Source organism: Pleuronectes platessa, chromosome 18 (assembly GCF_947347685.1).
Source record: "Pleuronectes platessa chromosome 18, fPlePla1.1, whole genome shotgun sequence".
NCBI lineage: Eukaryota > Metazoa > Chordata > Actinopteri > Pleuronectiformes > Pleuronectidae > Pleuronectes > Pleuronectes platessa.
In genome coordinates, this window is record NC_070643.1 from 2,774,205 (window position 1) to 2,796,875 (window position 22,671).

Sequence of the window (22,671 nt, forward strand, 5' to 3'; positions counted from 1 at the left end):
TGAATGGGTGAATGTAAAACTGTACTGTAAAGAGCTTTGAGTGGTCATCATCAGACTAGAAAAGTGCTGTATAAAGACAAAACCATTTACCATTGGGACACCGGAGGTTGGAGAATGAGGACTGAATTTTTGTCTGATTAAAAATAACCTTTGGCTGCAGAAATAGAGGCAGAGAAGGTGGAGAGAAAAGACTAATATATAAGCAGGTCGTCTGAGTGATTTGATTTCGGCCATTTCCTTTCTGACAACCACAGAACTCTGGAAGACTTGCATACCTGCAGCGAAATAAGAGAAAACAGAAAGGAGGAAAGAGTAGAAAGGAGAGTATCTGTGGATGAGGTAAGATGCATCAGTGAAAAAGGGCCAGATAAAGGGAGGCCTCATAAAATGGATCGGGCCAGAGAGGAGGGATAGATTGAGCGAATGTTGCAATGTACAGATACAGAATCTGTTGATCAGATAGGGATGTCAGATTGGGAGAGTGGGAGAGAGTAGGAGATGAAGAAGTGGTTGGAGACGTGAAGTGGGGTTATTATGAGGTTGGAGGTAGAGCAGTTTCTTGTCATCATCACCTTACATGATGGCATGTTAACGGCATTTAATAGTGGCAAGAAACTGGGAGAAGCCTTTTCACAGGCTGGTGTGATGAGTGGATCTAAAGCAGTGAGCTCAGTGTTTACTGTAGCTTCCCGGGAAATGTTCAAAGAAGCACTGGAAAGTTGCCATAGCAGGTCAAAAGGCTGACTTCTTCAGTTTATCTGAAATCATTATTCAAAATGATTCTGTAGGCAGGGCCATTTTAAAAACTGGAATGACACTCACAGAGCATATACCTTCGCCAAGGAACCACAGTCCCCTCAAGAATCCACATTTAAATTCACTAGATCCCCCAAAAAGTTGGACCTACATCAAATTGTATAGATGAATATATGTTCCGAAAAAGGCCTTATTTTTTAAATCAAGATCTATAAAATCAATACAAAATATGACAAATATCTTGCAATTTTAATGAAAGTGAAAAACACATCCTTATCCAGATCAGTGTCAAAATGTAATGGCGTATACCACAGGCTACCACCGAGTGGTTACCCTGGTGATGTGTCATGTAGTTTTTGCATAATCCTGCTAACTCACAGACGGAAAAACAAGCAAAAACACAACCTGCTTGGTGGTCATAAAGTTGTAGGTAAGCTCCAACACAGTCTCACAGCATCCATGTTGACATTAATTTTACCTTTGCTTTTAAGTTTTCTTGTGCACAACTCTAAAACTAATTTTGCAGACCAATGTCCCAACACTTGCTGTCTGGAGAGAACATTCGCCAGTCAGAGTTGACACAGCAGTTTTCAGTGTACAACACAGTTACTTACAAAAATACACACAATTTCAGTGACAGGCTGTCAGTGAAAACAAACATTTTCTTTACATGTAGCCTGCATAATTTAATGACTTTTTTCAAAGCAGATATCAAACATTCATGGAGTGAGGGAGCAACAGGCGGTTACTCACCTGAAAAATCTACCAATCTTCCATTAAATGTTGACACAAATTCAAACAAATGGGGGATCCAGGAATAGGATTTTTTTTTTTTACAAATTTCCAGGGAAATAATTCATGGTAATATATGCTTGTATATTGTCCACAGTGAATGAGGGACCGTGGTCGTAAACTGCTACAAGATCATTATGTCCATAGCTGAGAATCTGTGTTGACACTGTTAACCAGAACTATAGGTTGCTGGTGAAGTGAGGAACAATGCAGCAACAGCAGCAACACAACCATTAATCATAGTCACACAGTGTATAACAACTGGTGAGCAGTGAAGTGGTTGCATGAGTGATTACACTTGAGCAGTAGCAGCATGGGCGCCTTTGTTTAGCAAACAAAAGAGTGTTTCTAGAGTCAATGCTGGATGGGTACCACGACTCTCTCAGCAGACAGCTGCTCTTCAAGTTTGCGCATGAAGGGTTGAAACCTCTGCTGTGATGTGATGACCGACCTGTCGGATTTCCAGCAGGATGAAATATGACAGCTTTCCACTGCAGAGAATAAAAACATAATACTTCAGCTTGTGCCCTGACTGGACTGGACAGACTCTGGAAACTAGTGTGCAAAGGAAACAAGGATGTATGTGTGACTCAGACTGAGATTACTCACACATAAACCCAGTCTTCACATCTGCTGGTTTTTATACCACCTCAGAAAAAGTACTTCAGATTGTGTATATTTTACACTACTGACTACAATAATTGTTTAAAATTCTGCGGTGTACTGATCCAGGTTGTAAGAAAAAACAGTAAACAATAGTTCCTGTTAACAAGGTAACTAAATGCCTTTGAATTTGCTTCTACATGTGTTTTAGCTGTCTTGTAACTTTATTGGGAAACATGTTGTGGCTCATAGAACCTCTTGAGTCAACATAATAAATGATCTCTATCTATATAGCGCCTTTCTATCCTTGATGACCACTAAAAGCTCCTTCAATGCAGTTTTGCCTTTCACCCATTCAAACACAGATACAGTGCATCTGTGTGCTGCACTTTCTCTATTATACGTTACTCATACAATGCCCGGAGCTATCAAGATGTACGACTTCAGATGGTAGAGCCCTGGCATTTAGTTGAGTACATAGGGTTCTTGTAATCAAGGAAAACCAGTGGTCGTACCAGAAACTCATGCAGCAGCTCTGCAGCAGACACACAGCAGACACACTCCCAGTGTGAACAACAGATGCCTGTGACTTGCTGCACATCAGCAACACAGCCGTCACACATGCTGCACATGGACTCAGTGTGGCCCAGGCAATAGTATCAACCATTTCTCACATGCCGTCTTCATCCTCTTCCCATCCTGTACAATAGGGCACCCCGACAGATGTTGTCACATTTTGTACTTTGAAAATCTGTTATTTTTTGGTTCCAAATGTATGGTTCCAAACAGTTCAAAATTAGCTGCATGCCCTGGGACAGTACCTGTTCCATGTTGGTGGGGAAAAGTTCTGACAAAAAGGATGGACTGATGGGTGAAACATAAGAAAGACATCCACATTAACTGTATCAGCAGGGACGGATACAACTTTTATTGATCCCCACAGGGAAACTGTTTTGATGCACAACTCATAGTCAGGAGAGAGGGGGTTAATAAGTATAAATGGAAAAACTATTGTAAAATAAGACCAATAAATGTAGTGAAAAGAAAGAAATGTGTACATATACAAAAAAGTAGTGTGCGATATAGAATCTCCAGGCCTCTTCAGCATTAACATACAGCAAGTCCAGGGTCTTGTCTGCTGTTTCCCTTTACTGGCCCCCAGCCATCTGACATGTGCTGTTGAGTCCCAACCAGACAAGCAAAATGGTTGATAAACACTGGTTTAATTTACCTCCACATAACTTGCACAATTAAGGCTTCTTGTCGAAGCCAGGCCCTAGCCTACGTGTTGACGTATACCCTACACAATACCCTGATGCAACGCAGACTGCAATAGCTGTGATTGGTCCGCTTTGTAGCATCGCATTTCTGGCAGAGTCACTGCCAGTTTTTTAATTGATTTGAAAGAACTAACACGGATAATTTCTTTCTTTTCTTTGTCGCAGTTCTTTAAGAAAAAGTAATTGCTCTTCAACATCTTTGAACTCAAACTCTAACACGATCTTCTTAGTAACGCTCGCCATCGTTTTGATGTAAATAGAGACACAAGAGAATTTGAAAAGAAGCGGACAAGAGACCAGAAGATACTCAACAACGTGCCTTTCGTTTGGGAGTAGTTTCGACACAGAATCATTCAATGGGCTGTTAAATCTAAGTAACAGTAAACACAGCAGCATACTGGATCTGAGGCTGACCTGTGTAAAGAACCTGGATCAACACTGACACCAAGTGGGCCAACACTGCAGTTACAGATTTACAGTACAGTGACAACTTCAGAAAATTGTCAAAGACATTGTCATACAGTTTATAGTAGTGTTATACTGTCAATTTCTAACTGACTGGAACATAAATAGGCTGCAGGGATAGAATGTGAAAGCTGTGTAACCATAATGCGATTTAAGAAGCAGCTAAACCCATCAGATATATGCTGGAGCTGGTAGACTAGGAACTCTTCATTAGTTGATTTTGAAGGATTGCACAGACTTAACACCCAATGTTAGAATGCATGCCCCTGTATAAAAGTGGGTAGATATATATGTTAAAGGACCCATATTTTCCACCTTTCGGGACTTAATTTGAGGTACTATAACCCATAAGATGATATATCGGTGGTTAAAAGTAGAAAAAACTGTTGCAATGTGTATTTCCATGCCTACTCTTCTGCCTCTCTCTGGAGCTGCAGACAAAACACGCTGTTTTTGCCTGCCTCTGATTGGCTGACTGCACTTTGAGTGACACGCGTCCAGGCCTATCAACAGTCTCATTCTGGTGCATTGACGATCTCTCTGGTAAACACAGCTGAAAGTGATGTTGGTATGTTTGCAGCTATAGAAGACCAGCAACATATTTACAGTCGGTTACAACAGGCTGTTTCTGAACAGTAAGTTACACCGTCCTCATGTTTGTTCAAGTTTTAGCAGGACAGTCGACCAATGTAGGAGTAATGTCCCGAGTTACAATGAGGAGTTTCACAACAGAGTTTCAATACTGAGCACACCGACATATCACAACTGAAGAAATAAAGCGTAACTGTTGGTTTCGAACAGTAACATTCTCAAGAGGAATGTGCACGGACACATTCTCTTCCTTGCATCCTTCCACGCTGCAGTGTTTCTTCTGCATTGTTTGTTGTGGTTAGCCAGTGTTGAGTTTGAGGTGGACGGGTGGTGGTGGGGAGCAGGGGTGGTGGGTTTGGAGGCTGAACTGGTACCGACTGGGCGGAGCTGAATGATGTGGGCGATCCCGAATGACATCACACGGGGAGGAATTACGTATATGTTTCGATAATATATTTCTTAGAATGGATTGAGTGACAAAATCAGCTGAGTGACTGTTTTCATACTTTGAGAGTCCCTACTGACCTCCTTCAAGTAATTACAGAAGGTAAAAGCCCAGGAAATTTATTTTACACAATATGGCCCCTTTAACTATGTATATGACTTGGTGAGGTAAACCAAATTTGTAAAATTATCGAAGAGTGGCCTAGAGGTTCTAGTGTTCCTGATATTTATGTCTACAGGGTTGTAAACAGAATAATTAGGCTCAAAACCAAGGTCATCTGATGTCCATCATCAGATGATCTTCAAATAATTGCACTGGATTTAAACATCTTACTGTCTTTGCATCATTTGCCAGGGTTGTGGCAACTGCGGAGCCAAGCCCATTTGAATATGGGCGAGAGGCAGTACTAGTGTTCGCTCACATAGATGGAGAATATGCCATCTTACAGGCCAAACAGGTTGGACTGGGATTCAAATTTTACTCAGAGGCAACAGAACTAACCACTACATCACTGTGCTGGCAGTCAGTGTTTCTTTAACAGGAAGCTGTTCTATTCTGATCAGATGCATCAGGCATCCATCAATGTCAGTTCCTTGAAATATTTATTGGAAGGTTGGTGATGAAGCCCGAGTTCTTAAAAATAGCCCTTATCATGTTTAAAGTACCAACTGAAGGATATTGTATTCTATGGGATGGTTGATATCTCTGAATGTCCCTGTCACACTCAGCACACATTACATAGAGACAGTGAGAAGAGGTGCAGTTGCAGCCTGTTCTGTGATTAAAAAGAAATTTGGCATCATGAAAACCAAGTGCTGTTAAATATTTTTAAAGGCTCTGAAAGTGCATCAAGCTTATTGAGTGAAGGTTGTTTCTTGCTCTACCATTTTCTGCCAGAAATGGAGAAACACTTGAGCCGGTGGAAGAGGCACTTGGGCCAGAGAAAGAAGATGGTCAGTGAAATGACAAAATGAATGATGCTCCTCTGTCTAATAACTCTAACATTGATAAACTGTATGTAAATTATGAACCTATCATCAGTGACAAACACAACCAATATTGCATAATTTTGTAGTCGTACTTTGCCTCTGAAATCATGACGATGGTGGCAAGTGTTTGCTTCCTCTTCATATTTTTAATGAACTTTAATAAAAAACGAAGTAGCAGAACAACCAAAAGCACATACACACTGAAACACATAAAAAATATACAAGGCCAGGAGTTATAAACAGTTTCAAATGAACAAATACAAACTGACAGCGATAAAGTAAAAATATATAATAAATAAATATTAACAATAATATTAATAGAAAAAAATTGTTTCAATATATTGAATTAAGGCAAGGACTCAATGTTTTAACTGCTATTATATTACAGGAGGTAGACAATGACCCAAAATGGAACTCGTCTTCCTTCATAAAAAGAAGGTTTCAATTTTTGTACTTTACATTCATTGATGTGGAAGTTGGCCACTAATATGATGAGGTTGCAAAGAAAAGAAAATGTCTAATTCTCTTGTAATGTGTGAAACCAAACAAAGCTTCATACAAAGAGTCCGAGTCTTGTCCTGATCAAGTTTCTGGTTCATGACGCAGTCGCGCTCTGTGACGTCACTGTGTCACATTTGCGCATGTGTGTTTCACAGGAGATAAACAAACCTGCACGAGCCGCGATCTGTTGACGTCTTCTGAACCATCAGTCCCATTCAGGTAATGCTTCACCCGTTTCATTGAAATATCACTGTTTGTCTCACCTTGTCCATCATCTTCACATGGATACACTGCAGCTGCATGCAACTACCTAGGTAATTTGCGTTATTGGTCATGGCTGACATTCGTTTTCGAGCGTATGCTAGTTGTCAGCTAGCTAGCAAGCTAACCGGTGTTCCTGTTTAACTGGGGAACATGGCAACATATGTTGTTTGTCGGTTGCAGATTCGTCATTTTCACAAAGTGCGGTGATACTCTGAAGGTCTCGTTGAAATAAACATCAAACAAAAACCCATCACGAGTTCATATCATATGTCCGTGTCAACATCAGGTTTAGACAAAGTGCTTTTGTTTGATGCTGGTGATCATTACAATGCACACACACCGAGCACGAGTCATATACAAACCTCCCTCACATCAACGAGGTTGAAGCTTATGCGCTGTTTTGTTAGTAAAGTTGGCGAACGTGATTTTATCGGATGTGTCCGCTTCCTGTCCCTGCTGGCCGAAGTCAGCTGACGGGATTTTAAAAGATGTGCTTGATGATGAGCTTCAGTCATCTGAGAACGAAAATCAACCAAACGCTCATCATTGTTTTTTGTAGTGTCTGTAATGCAAGTGCTATTTATCTGTGTGTTATCAACAGATGAAGTCTGTTGAGTGTGTGTTCAACATGACACATGTGTGACTAGGCAAGGGCAAATCTGGAAAACTAACTTCACGTCTTCATTGTCGTACAACGTGTTGTGTATTTCTTGACTTCTGTCAGAGGACACTGTGCTCTGTTGGAACTGTGTCGGTCGAATGAGTGAGTAAAGTGCCCCGTGCAAATAGGACAACTCTGGCTGAGTGGATTCACTGATTGTGTATTTCATGCTGAAACGGACTGTGCTCTGGTTGCATTGTTTGCTATGTGTCCTCTAGCTTAACGATGATTCATCTACAGTGGGATACTCACAGGATAAGTCTCCTTGTGATGGAAATAACATGTTCAGTGTAGAAGAGGAAATGCTCTTCCACACTTTAACCCTTTGATACATAAGCTATTCAAACCCCTTGTAATGTACAACATGGGTAAAAAAAAGACCTGTATTCATTCCCTGTGTTATTTCATGCATGGCTGGTTGCTTTATTTGCTATCTTCATTTAGGAGAAGGCTCTTTTGATGACATTGGAGACTGATCTTCTATTGAAGGAGCCTTCTTTATTTATGCGAGCTGGATTCCAAGACACACCCACAACTCCAGCTTGATCCTGTAGAATAAAGTCTAGGTCCTGAACATTAGAGATTTCAGACTCAGAAACAAGACCAAGAATTGCCTCCTCATTTTCCTCATCCTGTTCTTCATACAGTATCTTTATGAAAACATTTAAAGTAAGTCTGAAAAGTTTGTGACCAGCCATACATACACTCTGGATAGAGTGTCTTATTTCAAAAATACACACAGACATGAAATAACACAGGAAATGAATAAGGGTAATTTCTGACCAATGTTGTGTATCAAAGGGTTCAAATCTCGTCTGCTGATTTTAGCCAGCAGCGACAGGTGGACACATGAATCTTAACACATCCAATAAAAGCACGTTCACCAACTTTACTCACAAAAACACTGCGGGAGTTTCCACCTCGTTGATGTGAGGTTTGTGTTGAGTGCATTGTAATGATCACAAGCGTCAAACAAACGCACTTTGCGTGGAGTTGATTTTATATTGTTGTCTAAAGTGATGTTGGCACGGACATATTATGTTATCTCGTGATGGGTTTTTGTTTGATGATTATTTCAACGAGACCTTCAAAAATGATGAATCTGCGACAGAGTCTGCAACCGACCGACAACATCTTGAATAAAGACAACAAATCACCGCTTGCCACTATCCCCAGTTAAACTAGATCCCCGGCTTGTTGTTATTCAGGTGGGATGTGTCTGTAACAGGTCATTTAGCCTGATTGGTCTCATGTTGTGATCTAACGTTACACCCCCATTGACAGTAACCTCTTCCCTTACAGCATATTGCCGGACACCAGTTCAAACTGTACGTTTTCAGGCCTGAACTGAGCTAGCGGTTGGAGCTAATTGAAGAACGGACATGCTAACGCCACACAAGCTAATCCACTTTGTTTGATAACCAGAGCCTGAAGTAGCTCCTCATTATGAACATCCGAAACGTGTTGACCTGTGGATTTACTGACACGGCAGATAACACACTGTGGGAAAGCATCTTATTAACTTTTCATTGACGAATTGATCAGATGAGAGAACAGATCCAAGCATCTGAATGATTTTCTACTGTCAGAGTCAATAAATATAATATCTTTATTTGCCACTTATCTCTAAAGAAAAATGTGGAAAAACTGCAAAGGGAAACTTAAAAGCTGTTGAGTAGAATCGTATGGCAGACATGTGTCAATAAAGTTGAGTTATTTGACCAATAGTTTGTTTGGAGATGAAAGAAGATATTTCTAACTCTCCTGTGACACGGGATGTAAAATAGGCTATAGTTGCACCTTGGTCGTTATTTCCTAACAGATGACAGTGACTCATTAGTGTGCAGTCTGTTGTTCAGGACAGGAGTATGGTAGAAGTGTGCACCTTCACTATCAATCATCAATGAAATTTTATTTGTATAGCCCATATTCACAATTTGTCTCATAGGGCTTTAACATGGTGTGACATCCACTGTCCTTAACCCTCAACAAGAGTAAGGAAAAACTATTTACAGGAACACTATTGCCCTTTTTAACCGGGTAAAAATACGTAGAAACCTCAGAGAGATCCAGATGTGAGGGATCCCTCTCCCAGGACAGACAGAAATAGATGTCATGGTTAAAGGAGAACATCATCAAGATTAAGGTTTTAGCCTCCCGATTTGATTTTATGATTCAGCAGTTTAGACTTTAGACAGGTGTGGCCTAGTCTAGACGCCACCTGGCCCCAGATTGCCCCCCTGAGCTGTGCTACTGCACTGAGGCCCATTACTTAGCAGGTCAATAAGTGACTCGGCTCCTCCGTGGTTTTCTAATCACTGACATTTTGACCTGGTCTTTATAAAAACTGCTGAACTCATATTTATGTTCCTGGATAAACAAGGCGTCGCTTCTCTGCAACAATGAAGTTAAAACATTGCGTTGTGCCATGTATGCTCGTCTTTGTCCCTCTTCACGTCACAAAATTGACATGTATTTAGTTCACTTTAATCCTGATGTCCTGACTGTGCCCGTCATGATACGTCCCTTGTTTTGTAGCAGGTTTAAACAAGTGTTTTATAAACTTGAGAGCGAAATCAAACAAACACAAAGTAAAGCTCAGCCTGTACGTGTCTTAATAACTTCTGATCTGTTAATTGTTAAAGTGTAAAGCGAGGGGAGGTCATAGGGGGAGTGAGGAGGAAGCAGACTTTGACAGGAGACTGACACAGGACGACAGGACCTTTTATATTGGGTCTGTCCTGATCCTGTAGCAGCGCTGGTTATAGTTATTTAGCAGTGGAACACCGCTGAAACAAAGAATATAGCGGAAAACATGAATAAATTTTGTTTTGGTTTACAGCAATTACTAAGCCCAGGTGTGGGCAAAGTTGTAATATTGAGCTTTACTGCGAACCACACACTTCATTTGTTTGCCTTCCTTGTTTTCTAGGAGTGACTATGGGGAAGTCAATTTCCCACCTCACCAAGCAGACAAGCGATGACGAGGACCGGCTCTCCTCTCCTGAGGACGATCAAACTGAGGATGGCAAGGACGGAGACGTCTCCCAGTTTCCTTACGTGGAGTTCACAGGACGGGACAGTGTGACATGTCCCACATGTCAGGGCACAGGGAGGATACCCAGAGGTAACACCCCTGTGTGCACAGCCTTGGTTGAGAAAGTCAAGCTCTTATAGAAGCAGAATGGAGACAGAAAAGTGCGCTGTCTTACATGGCCTAGTCCAACATAATTACACAGTAACCAGTGATAACCCAGAGATAAACCAGGGGGATGGTGTAAAATAGGCGGTAATTGTGCCATGGCCTCAGTTTCTTCACAGCTAATAGTAACTCATCAGTGTTTGTTGTCTGTTTCAGGACAAGAAAATCAATTGGTGGCATTGATTCCATACAGTGACCAAAGGCTACGGCCCAGGAGGACGTAAGTAGTTTCTTCTTTGTTTGTGGCTCTTTGTAGAGAACAAGCCACATTATTAAAATTAATAAAGTAATATATCATGCTTTGTACAGAGATGATGGTCAGTAAGTATTGTATGGCATGAAGTAAACGGAACAGATTTTCTTATCCCCCACATTGTCCTTTTCTTAAGACGGCATCATTTACGGTGGAAGATCCTGTACTGCACATATTATGCACTATGGTTCTCTTACTGTGATGGAAGAAAGGCTGAAAATTATGATGCAATAATAGGAATATTATTGATGTAGACTGACCAAATTTGCAGTACAACACAAGTAAAGCTTTTTGAAAAAATTTAAATAATAATAATGTTATCATATTTACTCACAATGGTTCAACAGAAAGCTTGATTAGATGGTATCACAGTATTAGCTTATTGCCCAGGGCTAATGTCCTTCTTGTTATTTCTTGAGTGGTGCAATTAGTACCCGGCCTAAATAACTGCTGGACAATGTGAGCAACATAATAACAAAAAAGTGTGCACATTTCAAATGAAACTCGTCTCACGTTTTGTTATCACTGTGTGATTAGGAAGGAAATTAAGCAGTTGTCTATGTATCCCACAGGAAGTTGTATGTCTCAGCTTCAGTGGTGGTCTGCCTGTTACTGTCCAGTCTGGCCGTGTTCTTCCTCTTCCCTCGCTCCATCGACGTCTCCTATGTTGGGGTGAAGTCTGTTTTTGTCAGCTATGACCAAGACAAGCGCAGCGTCTATCTCAACATCACAGTGAGTTTTTCCATTCCTGAAACTGCTGAAATCTGCAGTGTGATTCACGCCTGTGCAGAAAACCTCCTGCTGTGTTGTGCATGTGTGAAACGCAAACTGCGGGTAGGGCCGTACACAATTCTACAGACTTTACTGGAAAACGTCTATGTGCAGCCCAGAAAAAGGATGTGAAGACATGTTTCTGATGTATCAGAATGATCACAAATTTAAAACTGTAAACATGAGTGATGCTGGAGTCCGTCGAGTAATAACGTACCAAATGAGGTGATGAAAAACCCAAGAGTAGTACCCTCCCCATTTGCAAACATCATGTGTTAGTGTTTCTTTTTTGCCGACTGTCGCTATCTGCACGGTCGATGCCAACAAAGATGAACTCTGGACTGACGCATGCAGGAATTTTTACAATGTACAGTCTTCAGTTGAAGTGAATAGCAGGTAGGAGCAAATATTTGTAAGAAATATAATGTTAGGACACCTTTACGAGGGGAAAAAAGAGCACCCAGACACTAATACGACTAGTATGCTTGGAGTTTCTAGATGACCACCAGTTGCACCAGATATATTCAGGCATTGATCTACCTAAACGATTCTTAGTAGGTGGTGAGCTTAAGATAGAGACAAGTGTTATAGAGCAGTGATGTGTCAGAGCTTTAAATGGTTTTAAATCTAACCATAGTTTGAGTCATGAGATCATAAGTCCAGACTATCTTTAATAAAGATTAGTCAAGTGAACACTTGAGTCTCGCTTTAGTCCAGATCAAGAATGACCCTTTCGGTCGAACTCCAGTCACCTGCTTTAAGATAAGATTTCATCCAACTACAAACAAATGAGAATACTGAGAGCAACAAAATAAAAACGAGCTCTATGATTAAACAACACATCCAAACATGAAAGAGGTTAAAACAATGAAGTCTGAAAAGAAGAAAGATCTTTAGCAAGGGCGGGTTGATGTCAAAAAATGTGTGTCATTGACGTAGACGACAGAGACGAAGATGTCTGGAGAGTTTGAGCCGATGAAGTGTCAGGGTGCTGTAAACATGATCACACGATCTATGCAGCAGAGTTAATACGTCACTTCCTGCCTCTGTCTGCTGCAGCCCGCTGCCCCACCTCTCGCCTGAATAACATGGAGGATTTGTTGTTATTTTAACTTGTCTGTGCAGAGAACCTCCCATAAAATTTTTGTTGCAATGTGAGGTGATTTTCATAATTTCTTTGATTTCTCAGAGAACAATTCATGGATCATGACAAAAATATCATACATGTTTAGGGCATTGACATTTATAAATGTGTAAAATATAAAATATAGTGTAAAATGAATGAATGAATTTAAATGTGGATTCATAAAGGGACTTTTGGTGGAGGTATGCACTCTACTGACCGTTCTAGTTTGAATACTGAAATTGAATTGGTTTTAAAGGTTCAGTGTGTAGAAATTAGTGACATCTAGTGGTAAAGTCATGGATTAAAGTTTTCCGTCGCTATGACGGATTTCCGTCAACTCCGCTCGCATAAGGCTAAAAATGAGATCGATGCAGATCCGAAGAGAAAAAAAAATAGGGGGGGGGGGGTGTAACACTGATATGATTTGCATAAATTCACCAATCAGCTGTGATTTTTTTTAACCTTTTGTTTGTGAACCATGCCTTGCGTCTTTTTCATGTTTGAATGGATAAGTTGACGCGGCATTTAAAAAAAAAATCCATGCGTTGGCAGAGCATTGGAAATAAATCCCCATGCGTTGTGCTTGGTTTTCTTGTGTTTGGCAATTTAGCTAGTGTTTCGGATTAATTTGAGTTGTGGCAAAAAATGACTGTTTGAACAGATAGACCATCTTGTGTTTCGCTTTGATCAGTCATGGCCACCGGTGTATCAATCATCGTCGGCAGATACAGAAATAATTAAATAAAAAGTTCTAAATCAACAGACGTCTTAAAATGCTCTCCTTTCCGTTTGGCCTGGACCTACACGATGTAGAGAATTATTGAAAAAGGAGCAGAAGCGTGAGAAAAGGCTTACAATTAAAGAATCAAAGAAAGAAAGACGAACCGACGTTTATATGCCTATAGGCTATATTCAGTGTTGGGAAGGATACTTTCAAAACGTATTTCGTTACAGAATACAGAATACATGCCTAAAAATGTAATCTGTAACGTATTCCATTACATTAACTAATCTGAGTAACGTATTCTGAATACTTGGAATACTTCCGGTTTGTATTGCATTTTTTAAGTGTAGGATTGCGGCGTTGTTATTGTCAGTGGAGCAGCAGCAGTTTAAACTCTCTCTCCGCCGATGCGGCTGGCCAGCTGGATGTCCGGCTCCCATCCACTCCCAGCTCTGTGCGGGTCCCACCAGAGGCTGAGGGGTCGCGCTGCGCCAAGGCTGCCTCGCGCCGTGCAGCGATTGTTTCGGCGTCGAGTCTATTTTTGTTTGCGCTTGACGCGAGCGTATCGCGCCAGTAAACACACTGAAAAATGATTTTAAACGATATTGATGACTTATTTTATATGATATAAATGATAAAGTATGCATCCCATAGTTTGTATTCCCCTTCTGTTGTCCTGGAGTTTTAATTTTACCAATTTTACCAATCACATTATTAAATGCCCCCCACTGCCCATCCACTGCAAGCAGTCATAAAGATAAAAAGAGAGGGGGGGGCTCCCCATTGGCTTGAGTGGAGAGTACGTAATTTACCCTCGACACCCGACATTGAACGGAGCAAACAGCGGAGAAGTTCTTGAATATGGATGACATTAAATTAGGACGCTGTTGCAGTTAATGTTGGAGCAACAAGTGACCATATGCTTTTATACTAATGGGTCAACGGGTGATATTAGCGCTGCCCGGCGCCTCATCTGGAAAAGCTACCCCTGCAGGCCACCTCCCATCTTTCACATCCAGAAAAGCTACCCCTGCAGGCCACTTCCCATCTTCATCATCTGGAAAAGCTACCCCTGCAGGAAAATCCTTAAAAGGCACTACTGCAGGAACCTCCTCCTCCTCCTCCTCCACCTCTACCCCTGCAGGAAAACCCCTCTCCTCAAAAAGCACTCCTGCTAGAACCCCCTCCACCTCCTCTTCCTCCTCTACCCCTGCAGGAAAACCCCTCTCCTCAAAAGGAACTGCTGCAGGAACCTCCTCCTCCTCTTCCTCCTTATCTACCCCTGCAGGAAAACCCAGCTCCTCAAAAAGCACTCCTGCTAGAACCTCCTCCTCCTCTAACCCTGCAGGAAAACCCCTCTCTTCAAAAGGAACTCCTGCAGGAACCTCCTCCTCAAAAGGCACTTCTGTTGGAACTCCCTCTTCCTCCTCCTCCTCTGGCTCATTTAAAGCCACACCTGCAGGAAAACCCTTTTCCTCTCCTCCTGGGCCAAAAAAACCTCCCCAGAAACGGGCATCAGGTGTCCTGAAGTTAGATGACTTTGGATTCACCACTAAAAGGCCAAAGAAGTAGACCTTTTCATTTTCTCTTCTTGGGTCTCAGTGTTTTAACTTATTTAGGACTGTTATCTTTTAAGTTTTAAGTTATCTTTTTGTGTTACACCGTTTTGTTCAAACATTGTTCTCTTTAATATAATTGTTCTTGAAAGCATTGTGGAAATAAATGCTTGCTCTGACAACTTGTGCAGACGTTTTGTCATTTATAGCCCATTAACACGAATGGTGAAGTCTTGCAAAAAAAGATTGGTTTTATGCCCTAGCTTTAAACTAGTAAGTGATAATGGACCACGTGAAGTTCAAATATCGAGGCGGTAAGTAGCCACGACCCAAAGTGAGTGCAGATTTTTTTTTTTCAGTCAGATGATTTTTTTTTTTGCTTTAATCCCTGTAAAGTGTTATGTTGCAGCTGAATGCCCCTCACCTTACCCTCCCCTTCCAAACAAGATAACCTGTGGTAGCAGTTCAGCTGTCATAAAAACTCAAACATAAAAATTTGTTTAGTTTTGTCCAGTTTGGGCTACTTTAAAAACATGGCGGCCTCCATAGAGAGGACCCGCTCCCGATTTTAATATAAAGTAGTTTCTAGGGTAACTAAAACAACAAGTTTCTGCCAATAGATCCCTTTCACCTAAATCTTAAACACTGGACCTTTTAAACCTTTCTGCTACTTCTCCTTTCAGAACACTCTCAACATTACAAACAACAACTACTACTCAGTGGAGGTGGCCAACATCACAGCCCAGGTGCAGTTTGCAAAGACAGTGATCGGTAAAACCCGCATCAAAAACATCATTGCCATCAGCCCTCTGGACAAGAAACAGGTACAGCCCAGTGTTTGTTCACCAGGTCACCACCTGTCCCTGTGGATACAACTCTTAACGCAGTTATTTTTAACTGCTTTTCTGTTTCCAGACTGATTATATGGTTCCCACCATCATCGCAGATGAGATGAGCTACATGTAGTAAGTATTGTGTGTGCAGAGCATGGAAAGCATGTTGATTTTTTTTTTTTCTAAGCTCAGCACCTCTGGCTGTGATGTCAATAGGAAAGGAAATAGATACTTTTTTTCAAGCATCTTCCTGTCAGTAATGTGCTGTCATTATTTTTTATTTTCTTCTGTTTAAGAGATTCTTACCAAAACATAGCCAGTTGAGTAATAGTAAAATATCTTTATAATAGGGCTGTGAAATGATTAAAATTTTTAATCAAATTAATCACAGGTTTCTATGGATTAATCATGATTAATCACATTACCGATTTTCTCGGAATATTTTTGTGAAAACAAGATTTATGACATTTAACTTTTCTTTTGTGCTGCAACTCAGCAGTTCTTCAGCAGTTATCATTGCTTTTCCATATGGAACATTAATATAATCTTCATCCTAAACAATATTCGGGCTCCTTAGCCATTGTGTGGTTGAATAAAACTTTTTTTTAAAAAATCAAACAGAAATTATTTGAGCTTCTTAGCCATAGGATGGTTGACATTTTTTATATTTTTTGTCACACAACCATTAACCACACCATGATACAATCTAATGCCTCTAAAGGCCCTCTTAGCTACTCGTTCTTTAGCCAGTTGGTGAGGCAAACTAACTTGTTCAAATTCTCTGACAGTAAAGCTGACCGCTTCTTTTGCACAATGTGTCCTGCGAGTGAGTCTGGTTTGGCGCATTCCACTTGAACGCCCCTCGCCGACCAACACATGCTTCGCGTTGCGGTGGTTAGGCGGGTATTGCTACGTCGAAACGATAACTTCTCGCAGAGTGTGCATATCACCTTGGTTTTACTGAATGTTCGATCTTTGTTTTTTTGGAACACGATCTTCCCGTCCTGAAGGTCCTCAGGTTCATCAGAATTATCCATGTTGTTTGTTTGTTTGAATGGCAGCTGCCGTCTGACTGCATTAGAGCGGCAACTAGTGCAGAGGCGGCGGAATTGGAAGGTCCTTCTGCGCATGCGTTAAATGCATTAAAAAAAAAACCGAATTAATCCTGTAATTTAATCATAACGCGTTAACGCGTTATTTTTCACAGCTCTACTTTATAAGCAAAACAGTAGAAATTACTTTTATATTTGCAGGTTCAACTTAAACCGCATGGTGGCAGTACCAGCTTTTCATCAAAATCACTCGAACAACTAGAGCATTGCTCATTGTAAATGGGCTGTCATTATTTACTTAACTATTGTTATGTTTTCATACAATGCATGATGACTACTTCAGAAGTCCGGCCTTCAGGCCTAAGTTCACAACTGCCAAACAGGAGGAAATTCTATGAATGTTGCAATGACAGACATCAGCACCTAATCTAAAATCAATTATCCAAATGATGTGGCTGCCAATTTGACCCGAAGTTTGACCCAGTTACCGACCACTGCTTTAGTTTATCTGGGGTTGTTGAAGAAAAATTGTAGAACTTTTTCCATAGACTGGAGGCACACTGGGTGACCCCCACTGACTTCTAGTTTCTTGTTTATTCAAATTGTTTTATTATTGAAGGTACAACGTGTTCAAACTCTGCACTTCACTTCCTTGGGCAATTTACATTACACATTTTAAGTGTAAAGTACTGATGGGCGATATATGGTATATACTCAATGTATCGCGGCTTTTATCAGGTGCGATGTATAAAATTACTTCAGCGCAATTGAGTGTAAATTGTCACATGAATGTTTTAAGCAGCTCTCTTCTCATGCCCCTCTCACCGCAGACTGCTCACTCCCTGGATGGTCAGGGGAGTGAACTTTTTGTATCAGGAGGGAAAGGACTCAGAGCATGAGAGAGCGAAAGTGAAGAGTCCCAATGAGTTGACAAGAGTTAAGAGACGGTTATTGACAGTTTGTTCATATTCTTTGTGAACGCTGAACCAAACAAATCAGTTTACAAATGATGAGCATGAACGGCGTCCACTCCTGTGGAGTGATTTAGAGGAGATTTCAAAATATTGAGATTTATATTGTGTTTTAGGCCATATCGCCCAGCCCTAGTGTAAAGGTTAGACGATTAGATGAATAGTTTGTAAGATATGCTTTCCACATACAGTCAGACAGGCAAGTCTATGAAATCAGTAGGCAGATATATAATGAATGCTCAGAAAGTAGTGCAGGAACCGGCGGGGCTAGTGCAAGAGGCCCTCCTTATTCCTAACATTTAGATTCCAATGTGCACTTTCGTTTTCCTCGCACTTGTCTCTGCAAGGGTTTAACCTTTTGTAAGCAGCAGTGTGATGTGTAAGAGTTGATCTTATGTAAGAGTTTCTACAGTCTTACGGCCTCTTTTCACAACCCCACCATTTAAAGTACCTCTATTAAGATAGAGAAGTAGAACCTTATAGAGCTGCCAGCATGTCTGTTCTTGTGTCCCTCACAGCAGTTGTGAAACAATGTGTAGTAGTTAGGTAAAATATTGTATTGCTGGAATGCAGCTGAAATCATGATTCAGCCATTTTTTGTTAAATATCAATGTTATTATATGATATGACCCAACCCTGAAATTGAGAGACCCACCTTAGCTGTGAGTTTTAATCTTTACTGTTATTAATCCACTCAGACGTCACAAGTTTTTGCAGTTTCTCCCTGCTTGAAAACATTATCAGTAATTTTCTATTGCTCCACTATGCACAAATACTCATATTTGTTTTGTTTCCCAGTGACTACTGCACCCTGCAAACCATCAGGGTTCACAACATTGTCGTCATGATGCAGTAAGTTGTGTTGATCCTCCTTCATTTATTCTAATCAAATATGCACCATTGAGTTGACTGTGTAAGCTCCAACCTATGCCTTACCACCCTCTGCAGAGTCACTGTCACAACAACATACTTTGGCCACGTGGAGCAGGTGTCTCAGGAGATGTACCAGTATGTGGACTGTGGCGGGAACACAACCTCTGTCAGAGGGATGCCCCAGCCCTTTAACATCCCAAACCCTGCTGAGTAACCCCCACCTGTGTGTTCCTCACTGGCCCTGACTCAGGCCCTGGATGGTCACCTTAGGTGCTTTACGGTGTTCCCTCTTCTTCTATACCTGCAGGGTCTAACAATCTGCTGTTGACATGAAAGTGTAGAGTGGAATTCAAAACCAACACTAACAAAGTCTACACTGAAATAAGAATTGCACCCAGAAAATGTTGCAAAGCAAAAGTGTTGACGTGTGTGTGGAAGCACATTGCATTCAGCAAAGAAAGCAAATCAACAGGAGTGCTTTGCTAATTAAGAGATCTGTATCCAAAAGATGTTTTTGAAACAATTACAAGTGAACTGTTTCATAATTAAGAGATCCTTATCTACTAAGTACTACGTTTCTCTTAACTCGTGTTTGAAATAATACAAAGGTGTTTCATATATACAAGATCCATGACTCGTAATTATAAGAAAACAATTAAGCAAAAATAATACTTGTAGTTATGAAAAGACCACTGCAGTAAGTAGTAAACAGTGCAATTGCAGATACACGTGTCATAACTACCAGACCTGTTGGGAGAAAAAATATCTATAATAATCAAGTTTTTGCAGAAAACCCAATCCCAAAATTAAAATTTTAAAATTACAAAATCATTACCTTGAAATTAAGAGAGAAGAATTTGCTACACTATAGTATAAATAGATTTAGTTTAAGCATTATATCGATACTTCATAGATTAAACAAAATATTTTTTTAACTCTGAGATCCATATTTTTAAATCTGAATCTAATTATTATGAGATGCTAATATATGATTCTAGCGAATGTGGCAAATCTTTTTCTCCTTTAAGAATGCAGTGTGCACTCCACAATGTTTCCAGATTATCTAGTAGCCTAAAGGGTTGTTCTGTTTTCCTGCCTGACATGCTGAAAGTAAGGTATTCGATTCAATGCTTTCTAATGTATCCTGAAAGATAACATCTGTTATCATGACAATGCTCTTACATAATCTGATTACATGAAAAGCGTAATTATTATTTATACCATTTAAACCATAATGCACTACATGGATCTATTTAAAGGGCACATTTTATTATAGGTCTTAAGTTCTCTAAAACATGTTTATCCACCATAGTGTGTCGAGCTCCGTAAAGATAAGTAATGAAAACATGGTGATGTTACAGCACAAAAATATTCAGATGCTGTTCTGTCAGATACTGACATAAGTTGATTTTATCCATAGTATCTCCTTTGGGTTTTTTTTACAATCTACTTACTTGCCTATAGTAGCTTTTGGCTGTCAGATGCTCAGTATTGGTTTGTTGCTAAAATGGAGGCTTTCCTGTTTCCAATTTAAAGTTAGAGGTGAACATTCTGATGGGGGCAGGTGGTGACAATTTCTGATGTGGTAGCTCTCTAACTTTTAAGAGAGTCTGTTTTGTTTTTTTATCATTCCACTGTCGGGATAGATGTTTTTAATCTAATGTTTGCAATTAAAGAGTTATGGCTTCTTGACACCAGAATTCAAAATAACATTTGGAGTAAAGTTGGTTCATTTCAGTGAAATCAATGGATTCCCTCAGTTGGGAGGAAGTTCATTTCATCACATCTTGCACATCATCTACAACTTTGGAAAACTTTGAGATATTTCAGCCAGTAAACAAAAGCTAAAGAAAAAGTCCTTAGGTGATCAGGGGCCTCATTTATTAATCAGTCAGTGAGATTCATACTAAAAGTCTAAATGTGCACGAAAGCTGAAAATGGCATAAGCAAAAAAAATAAATATAATTTATAAAACCGTGCCCATGCTGACCTGAACGCAATGCTCACTTTATAATTCACTGTCTACCTGTGAATGTTGATCTGCTGCTATGTCGGCCTTGTACAAGCCCACGTTCAACCATAAATGGTCAATACAAAGCACCTCATGAATATTAAATTTTCCTGCTGATCAATGGGTTTCCATGAGTCATGACCGTCACGGCATCAAGCAATGAGAAGACGAAGTGAAACTTTCTGATACTGACATCGTGTTTGTTAGTCTGGTGGAGGTGAAGAGAGATTTTATGGGAAAGCGGTGATGTCACTAATAAAGAAAGTGCACTGATGTGCTGCAGTTGCTGTTGTTATAATAGTACTTGAGAGTGAGCACGATAGATTGAATGGAGCCTGAAATAAAAAAAGATCCAACTCAAAGGTGCAGTCAAAAGAAAAACACTATCAGAATGTGAGGGGACTACTGTTCTTATTTTAATCATCCAAAACTGCAGGATTATTAAATTCAGAGACAGATGTGATCCTCAATCTATAGAATTTAACAGAATTTTTATTATATGCTTGTGTTTGTACTGGGATGGTTGGGTTCCGTCGGTCGATCTGTGTGATACTGAACTAACTCCATCGTCATGGTTACAAAACTCTGATCGCTGAACCCACGTTTCCTCCTCATCCATTCATTTATGCACAGTGTTAGAGGACATTATTAAAACCTATTAATGACTCGGCTCTGCTACTCCACTGTTTATTTGTATCTAAGCTTAATTTGCTGGTTGGTGTTTATCGTCTTCTTCAATTAAATTAATGTTAGTTTTAGTGTTAATGATGAAGTGGGTCATTAATCTGGCTTCAGTTCACCACCAACACCATTGTGTTTATTCTGTCTTCATTCCTAATAGGTTGAGGAGAATAAACTACATCTTTTGTTCCAATATAGAAAAGCACACTTGAATTGTTATTTAATCCAAAATGCACCTGTAACAATCCCTATGAAAACGTTACTGTAGTAGTAGTATTTATTTAGGACCCCTAACATAAACCCTTAACAACCCACTTGAACAATAACTTTTAAAAAACATGACTCCTACCTCTTCTGACATGTTGTTGCTATGTATTTGTTTTGAATAAAGTTTTACAATCAAGGAGTGAGGTGTTGTTTTTTTTCCATCTTCTAACCGCACCCTACTAAATGGTAAAAGGCAAACGGACTTTTCCTTTTACTGTTTCTTAATTATTAACAGATTGTTATCAACGGCTCATAGGGCTCCACACACTACACGTTCACAGTTAACTGTACCCATCATACATCTTTCACGCACAAAGATGCCCCAGACTATTGCACTTTGATGTCCCCTCCACTCCCCCCTGCACAATGTTACATTTTGGTGGCCCTGAGAGCTCAACGAACAGCAACTTAAGAAAACACATGCAAGTTGACAAAATACAAGCAAAGTAAGAAAACATCTTCATCAATTTCACAACACAATACATTACAGAAACGCTCAGCAAATAGACAAACGCGAAGCAAATAGACAAACGCGCACACACACTCGCCCGCTCCTGGTATTTCATGATGGCCTGATACGATGATGATTAAAAAAATTAACGTGACGTTCATGCACGTTCATCCTTACGTTCATGTTAATAATATGAAAACTGATTCGTTAAGTTCAGCGTTCACGAAACATATGCACAACACTGAACTGTGCAGCCACTGCAGAGGGGTGAAGAGCCGCGTTCGGCTCCAGAGCCGCGGGTGGCAGAACCCTGTGTGGAACCGAATTTGTATGGTGTATTGGATGTTTTTGTGTCTCCTGTGGAAGCAGTATCCATCACTTTGAGCTGTCCTCTGGAAACACTTCCATTGTGTTTTCTCCTCTATTTGCAGCGCGTTTGTCTATTTGCTGCGCGTTTCTGTAATGTGTTGTGTTGTGTTGTGAAATTGATGAAGTTGTTTTCTTACTTTGCTTGTGTTTTGTCAACTTGCATGTGTTTTCTTAAGTTGCTGTT

The 22,671-nt window shown here is 40.3% G+C and overlaps 1 protein-coding gene across 2 annotated transcripts; it reads left to right on the top strand.

Annotated features, from left to right (window-relative positions):
* The first annotated feature begins 4,445 nt into the window (after positions 1-4,445).
* Positions 4,446-21,803, top strand: tmem106bb (transmembrane protein 106Bb). Of its 2 annotated transcripts, none has more exons than XM_053446685.1 (9): positions 4,446-4,531; positions 6,578-6,641; positions 10,280-10,474; positions 10,706-10,769; positions 11,375-11,534; positions 15,663-15,803; positions 15,895-15,944; positions 18,634-18,687; positions 18,784-21,803. In XM_053446685.1, the coding sequence occupies exons 3-9, from the start codon at positions 10,288-10,290 to the stop codon at positions 18,920-18,922; spliced, it is 795 nt and encodes a 264-aa protein (XP_053302660.1). In that variant the 5' UTR covers positions 4,446-4,531; positions 6,578-6,641; positions 10,280-10,287; the 3' UTR covers positions 18,923-21,803. The 2 variants fall into 2 exon arrangements, with proteins under 2 accessions (XP_053302660.1, XP_053302661.1); XM_053446686.1 differs by having other exon boundaries at positions 4,460-4,531; positions 6,578-6,736.
* The last annotated feature ends 868 nt before the right edge of the window (positions 21,804-22,671 follow it).

What these genes read in the sequence shown, in the direction of transcription:
- tmem106bb (XM_053446685.1), top strand. Translation starts at nt 10,288, where the DNA reads ATGGGGAAGTCAATTTCCCACCTCACCAAGCAGACAAGCGATGACGAG. An exon ending in GCCCTCTGGACAAGAAACAG is followed by an intron (nt 15,804 to 15,894) that starts GTACAGCCCAGT and finishes TTCTGTTTCCAG; the next exon opens with ACTGATTATATGGTTCCCAC. An exon ending in AACATTGTCGTCATGATGCA is followed by an intron (nt 18,688 to 18,783) that starts GTAAGTTGTGTT and finishes CACCCTCTGCAG; the next exon opens with AGTCACTGTCACAACAACAT.